Source organism: Lithobates pipiens, unplaced genomic scaffold, assembly GCF_037356315.1.
Source record: "Lithobates pipiens isolate NorthernLeopardFrog02 unplaced genomic scaffold, aLitPip1_a1.2 Scaffold_27, whole genome shotgun sequence".
NCBI classification, from domain to species: Eukaryota; Metazoa; Chordata; class Amphibia; order Anura; family Ranidae; genus Lithobates; species Lithobates pipiens.
This window is the reverse complement of record NW_027507788.1, coordinates 33414366-33421857: the sequence shown is the minus strand read 5'-3', so window position 1 is coordinate 33421857 and position 7492 is coordinate 33414366. Positions and strand designations below refer to the sequence as shown.

The 7492-nt window shown below is 40.2% G+C and overlaps 1 protein-coding gene across 1 annotated transcript; it reads left to right on the top strand.

Annotated features, from left to right (window-relative positions):
- The first annotated feature begins 1419 nt into the window (after positions 1-1419).
- LOC143933745 (formyl peptide receptor-related sequence 4-like) lies at positions 1420-7281 on the top strand. The gene is made up of 2 exons (XM_077456742.1): positions 1420-1580; positions 4966-7281. The coding sequence occupies exons 1-2, from the start codon at positions 1453-1455 to the stop codon at positions 5996-5998; spliced, it is 1161 nt and encodes a 386-aa protein (XP_077312868.1). The 5' UTR covers positions 1420-1452; the 3' UTR covers positions 5999-7281.
- Positions 7282-7492: the final 211 nt, after the last annotated feature.

Sequence of the window (7492 nt, the reverse complement as noted above, 5' to 3'; positions counted from 1 at the left end):
AGTACTCTAAAGGCCTGATTAATGTGTTTTGACATCCTAATGGACAGGAGATAATCTGTATTGATAAGGGGGGCATTGAGCAATGCTAAACATCCCTTTATTCCCTTTCCCTAGCATATTGTTTGTTTACACAGTACGGGGCTCTACTTGCTGCCCACGCTATAGCCGAAAGATGGCATCCATGGAAGTCCTCCCAAGCAAACGCTGTCTGCGCATCCCTGCGCATCCCTGCAGGTCACTAGTGGCACGCTCTGTGGCCCCTGAGTCTATGAGACTCGGCTGATCAGAGTAAGGGGTCGATCCAGGCCCCTTACCATGTGATCATCTGTCAGCCAATGAAGGCTGATCACGTGATGTAAACAGAAGCTCGGTAATCCGTATTTTTTTCCCCTCAGCGTGGGAAGCATGAGGAAAAAAAAGCCAATCACTGGCTTCTGTCAGAGGGACATTGGTCCCTCACACAGAAAGCTGCGGCGGCATTTTCTGTGCCCACTAATGTCACCTGCCAGTACCCACTGTGCCACCTACCAGTGCCACCTATCAGTACACACCAGTGTCACCTACCAGTGCCACAGTGACACCTACCAGTGCCCACAGTGCCACCCATCAATGCCCACTAGTGCTGCCAATAAATGCACATCAGTGTCTCATAATCAGTGCCACAGATCAGTGCTGCCTATCAGTGTCACCTACCAGTTCCCAACAGTGCCCATAAGTGCTACCCATCAGTGATCATCAGTGCCACCTATCAGTGCTGCTTATCAATGCCAACTATCAGTGCCCTTTAGTGCCACCTATCAGTGATCTTCAGTGCCACCCATCAGGGACAACCATCAGTGCCCATGACCACCCATCAGGGACAACCTTCTCAGTGCCACCTATCAGTGCTGCTTCATCAGTGCCACCTATCAGTGCCCATAAGTGCCACCTACCAGTGCCCACATTAGTGCCTATCAGTGCCCACCATTGCTACCTTTCAGTGCCCATCAGTGCAGCCTCATCAACGCACATCAATAAAGGAGAAAAATTACCTGTTTTCAAAATTTTATAACAAACTATGAAACAGCTTTGGGTTTTTTTTTCAAAATTTTCGGTCTTTTTTTGTTTTATTTAACAAAAAATAACAAACCCAGCAGCAATTAAATACCACCAAAAGAAATCTCTATCTGTGTGAAAAAAATTATAAAAATATAATTTGGATACACTGTTGCATGGCCGTGCAAACGCCATTCAAAGAGTGACAGCGCTGAAAGATGAAAATTGGTCTGGGCAGGAAGGGGGGTTTAAGTGCCCGGTAAGCAAGTGGTTAACATTGAGAACAAAGTCATATGAGTAACTGAAAATATTCTTTATTCAACAGACTCCATATCTAAATCTTATCTCATACAGAAGTTCAGTTTTCTTTTAGACACAAAACTTAGATCTTCCACCCGATCAGTTTGCTATTATCAGATGACATCTAAGCAAAGTCTTAGACTCAAAAAGAGTCCCAATATACGGAGTGCATTCACATTACTGAACTGTGCTGGAGCTAAACACACGAAAAAGAAAAACGTCTACCAGAAACACTCCGACTTCAAGTAAGGACAATAATTTTCTAAGAAGATTACAGAAGGGATCAATTTAAAAAAAAAATGTTTTTGCAAAATCTGTTGGGCAAAGGAATGTTTTCTCTATCATACCAATGGACGGGTAACTGATAGTAAGTAGTGAACAGTGAAGCATGGTGAAGGTGAAGTGCCTTCTGCACTAAAATTAATATTGCAAAATGGGGCAGCAATTTCAGACTTTTTAAAACACGTATTGGGGCTGGTTCATACTACCGCGGTGCAAATTTTGCACAAATTTGATCCGATTGCATTGCAAATTTTCGTTGCGAATTCTTTATATGTTCTAGCGAATCTACTATGTTTATACGGCAAATATTGCATTGAATTCACATCACACACTGATCAAACTCGTACAGGACCCTTTGTGTACACAGCTTAGATTCGCAATGCATTGATGTGAACGGCACTAATGGAAAACAATGTTATTTAAATGTCTTGAGAATTTGAGAAATCGCAACGGCTCAAATTCGCAATAGAATTGGCAGCAGTGTGAACCGGCCCGTAAGAATTTTTTTTAAGTTCCTTGATCCTATGAGAATCTGTAAACAGAGTGTGCCATCTATACTATAGATAATATAGGTTTATAAATGTAGAAATGTTTATATAGAGACAAACACATTGCACATTCTTTACCTTGTAGCACATTAATTGGATTAGAATGATGTGTTTATGATATTGATTTCTACATGTTTGAAATGTTATTATGCATCTTTGTTAACAATTATTATTATTATTATTATAATTATAGAGGATTTGTTTAGTGCCAACGGTTTTCAAAGTGCTTTACAACGTTAGGGCGAATCTAATTTCTGCTCTTCCACAGGTTCATGATTTTTTCATTAATAAATAAAATTCTTGGGACTTTGTATGAGACAAAGACTGCTACAGAGTTTGTATGTCTCCATCCCTGAATTCTAGAAAAATAAGTGGGGGGGGGGGGGGGAAGGGGAATGGTGGGACTTCATATGAAGCACAACACCAAAACCAAATGAATCAATGGTAGATTAATTAATTAATTAATTAATAGTTAATATTTAATGGTGCACACGGATGCATGTGGGACCATAAATAACATAACATAATATAGTAATATAATAAATACATAGAAATGTACACGCATACAGTATAAGTGTTGGAAATGCATACATATACATAAATATTCCTACATAGTAAATAGTAAATACTTTTAAATGTAGCCCAAACTTGCATATAAACATGATTAATTGCACACATGATAATATAAAATTATATAAAATTGTATATTATCGTGTGTAATTAATCATGTTTATATGCAAGTTTGGACTACATTTAATACATTAAAAAATATTTACTATTTACTATGTAGGAAAATGTATGTATATGTATGCATTTCCAACACTTGTACTGTATGCGTGTATGTGTACATTTCTATGTATTTATTATATTACTATATTATGTCATTTGCTACATGTTATTTACGGTCCCACATGCATCTGTGTGCACCATTAAATATTAAATAGTATCTACCATTGATTAATTTGGTTTTGGTGTTGTGCTTTATATAAAGTCCCACCATTCCCCTTTCCCCTTTTTCCCTCCTTTTTTCTAGGTTCATAATTTGGACAGTGCAATTTACAATAATAGGATATGCTTTATGAATATCAGATACCGTATGTATCCAATTTTTTTAAGAGTGTACGGGGAGCTGTTCCATGATCAGCTATGCAATCACTTATGACAACTCATTACCATTGCCTCTTATTTGCTTATTACATCTGTATTTTTTACAAATGTACGTGTGAGAGTGAGAGCCCCGGTCTCATGGAAAATTAGTTTAAGATAGACAGAGGACTCTCAAAGAGTCAGTTTGAGAAGCTCCAGCAGAAGCTTTGTGAGCAGAGAAAATTATGTTTTACAATTTCTCTGGATTTGGTAAGTCTGGATCGAGGCTGGAGACTTGAAGACTCCAAAGAGCATTGGGTGGGATGAAGTCTTCAGCCTTGTGTCTAGGTTTTCCAGAAATTCTGCAGGCTGTGTGTGTGTCCAGGTGCACACGTTCGTTATAAGGCAGATCTAAACATATCTCAGATAGGTGGAGTAGGAGTTGGTGTTGGAGCAGTTGCTGCAGCCATGAGGGAGGTGTGCTCCTGTTTAGGAACCCAGGAAATATCTTTGAGGTGGCATTTCATGTTGGAGAGGTTCCAGGTCAGTGGACTGAGAGAGCTGGGCCAGCTGAGAGAGTCTGGGGGACCATAGCTGAGACAACTGGAAGAGAGGGTCCTGGGGACCAGAGGGGACCATTAGTCTCGGATGAGTGTGAGAGCCTGGAGTGTCAGGAAAGCCCATCCTTAGAGGCCAGGAGTGGGCCTGCACAGCATGGTACTGTTACCAAGGCTAAGTGAGCCTTGAGAGCCAGGTGGCTTAGCATTTTCATTTGTTGTATTTTTCTGAAGAAGAACCCCTGTGTGGGCAAGCCATGCATGTATGAACTTTCATTTTATTACTATTAATAAATGTGGGCTACCACACTCTAAAACCTAAAGTTCCCGTTTGCTGCAAACTCACTGAAAAATGCATCTACCACTGAGCTAGACATTCCCCATATTACAGTACTTACTATTGCACCATTGATACATTTTTATGTTGGGCATGCTGCATTTTCTGCTGGCATTCTTGTTTCAGGGATTTTAGAATGCATTTAGGAGGAGTTACAATACAATTATTTCTCCTTAAAATCCCCCTTGGTAATAAATCAATAAAGATGCATGCATGCCTTTATTATTTTATTGATTCGGGGCTATGCTTCTTTTTTTCATCTGATATAAGTCTAATGCCGCGTACACACGACCGGACTTTTCGAGGGACTAGGTCCGATGGACTTTCGGCGGAGTTCTGATGGACTTTCCGAATGAACGGACTTGGCCACACACAATAACACCAAAGTCCAACGGATTCGAACGTGATGACGTACGACCGGATTAGAATAAGGAAGTTCATAGCCAGTAGCCAATAGCTGCCCTCGCGTGGGTTTTTGTCTGTCGGACTAGCATACACACGAGCGGATTTCTCGGTAGGAACTGGGTCCGGCGGAGTTCCGGCGGAAAAATTTGATACATGTTCCATTTCTAAAGTCTGTCGGATTTTTGCAAATCAAAAGTCCGCTGCAGCCCACACATGATCGAATGGTCTGCCGGAATCGTTCCGTCGGACCTTTGATGTCGAAAAGTTTGGTCGTGTGTACGCAGCATTACAATAAAAATTGTTTAGAAAAGCTTATCCCAGTTTTCTTAGTCAGAGTGTTTCTTCAGTGGTCACAGTGTACTTTTGTTATATAATGCTTAAATTGCATTGACATGTTTTTGTTTTGATCTTGCAGAGCATCAAAATTTTATCTGACCCCTGGCATGTCTGGAAATATGGAGACTAACACCACTGAGGAAACTTACATAAATGGAAACTATACCACTATATATAATATGCTCAGTGTTTCAACCATGGTGGTTTTATCTGGGATATATTTGCTGGGAATCACTGGAAATGGTCTGGTCATCTGGTTTGTTGCCTTCGGGATGAAGAAGACGGTCAACTCTGTTTGGTTCTCAAGTTTAGCTTTTTCTGATTTAACATTTAACCTTCTCCTACCCTTAACTGTCATTTCTATCGCCCTTAACTATACCTGGCCATTTGGAACCTTCATGTGCAAGCTTAACATTTTTGTATTATATCTCAATCAGTCTGCCAGCGTCCTACAACTCACCGTCATCAGCATTGATCGCTGCATCTCCGTAGTCTTCCCCGTTTGGTGTCAGAACCATCGAACAGTAAGATTGGCTGTGAAAGTCGTTCTTGCAATGTGGATTGTATCTCTTCTCCTCAATGTACATTACTTTACAAATACACACATTAATGATGTAGATGATAACAAAGTGGCTTGTTCTGTAGGTTGGTCAACGCAACATGTACAAGTCATAATAAGATTTATTGTTCTGTTTGTTATACCTTTTACCATCATTATCTTCTGTTATGCTGTGATCTTTTTGCGTATTCGAAGAAACCACAGAGTAACATCTACCAAACCTTTCAAAGTCATTGCTGCCGTCATCATTTCCTTCTTTATTTGCTGGTTTCCATACCTTATATTATCCATCTTGTACTCATACAGAAGCAACACAGTGTATATTAATCCAACGCTTGTGAAGTTACTTATAGCCAAAGATATATCATCTTTGTTGGCATTTTCAAACAGCTGTGTTAACCCTTTTCTCTATGTCTTCATTGGTCAAAACTTCAAGGAAAAATTCTGGAGCTCCATTAAATCTGCGTTTGAAAGAACTTTCACTGAGGACACCAACCTGACAGATCCAAATAGACATAGAGTTTTACCTGATCATGCAATAAGCCAAATGTGATAGAACTGTTTTGAGACTTAGTGCGGGATGATTTGCCAACATTTATATATTAATGTGCTTTATCTGCAAAAATAAATGTGGTTGAGTACTCTGAAGACATGAATAAAGTGTATGGATAGCAAAAACATTTTATATTTTATTTTTTTTTATTTTGTTTTTTGTTTTTTTGCTGTTTTAACTAGAGTGGGGAACAGTTAAAATCCCCTTTTATTATTTTTTTTTAATTTGCTATTTGGAAAATATAATTTCATTACATTAACAGGAAATGACAGAAAATACAGTCCTGTGAAAAAGTATTTGATAGAACTGTTTCAAGACTTATTACAGGATGATTTGTCAACAAATGCACATTAATGTACCTTATCTATAAAAATAAATGTGGTTAGGTACTCTAGGGGCATTAATAATATGTAATAATGTGTAAAGTGTAATATTAACATTTGTTTGATGATCTGAGTCTTTTAAAGTGATTGTAAATTAACACTTTGTAAAGCAACATGTTCAGTTTAAATTATAAATGAAAGGCACAACATTTGTACTTAGAAATAAAATAAAAAATATATAAATACATTTTTCCCCCTTTTTTTATAAGTGATCACATTACCTCTGTTAGCTGCATAAGAGCTGGGGGAGAAAAAGCAGCAGCACACTAATCTTCCCAGTGAAAGGCTTGCAGGGGAGGTGTGTCAGGACAAGTCTGATCATTGGAGGAGCATACACTGAGTTCCCAGCAGACCTAGAGTACTGACCATGCTGTGCTCTCCTGTTTTGTGTGGTTAGTTATTAATAATAAAGCAGAGGGACTGGCAAGATCACCAGAGATTTCACACAAAGTAAGCAACACAAAAAGAACAGGGTACTTTCTCATGCAACTACCTTGTACAGAAAGCATATATCAGGAATACTAAAATCTGGGTTTACATACACTTTAAAGTGGTTGTAAACCCTTACAAACCACTTTGACCTACAGATAAGCCTAGATTAAGGCTTACCTGTAGGTCCAAGAAATATCTCCTAAACCTACACAGTTTAAGAGATATTTACTAAAAGACAGGCGTAGACAGCGGCGTGCAGGCGCACTATCGCCGTTAGCAGCATGCTGCTGCTAACGCTGATATGCCGTTAGTGGCGGCTCCCGTGCACATGCGCGGGAGTGACGCCATCGCTGCTCCAGCGATGTGAGTGGCCGGAGCAGCGACACCCGGAAGAAGATGGATGATCCGTACTAAAGGGGACAGCAGTGACATCGCTGGCTCCTGTGTCAGGTAAGTGCAGGGCTCGAGTCCTGCGGGAACGCATGGGAACGGCGTTCCCGTACTATTTCCACAACGGGAACGCCGTTCCCATTAGCAGCCCGAGTAGCCCGCCGCTCCTCTGCCGCCCGAGTCAGTGACTGGTTGCTAGGCTAGGGCCGCTCCGCGTCTAGCAACCGGTCACATGACATCGGCCGTACACGTGGGCACGCACGGAGTCAGTGGGCAGTGCGCATTCGGC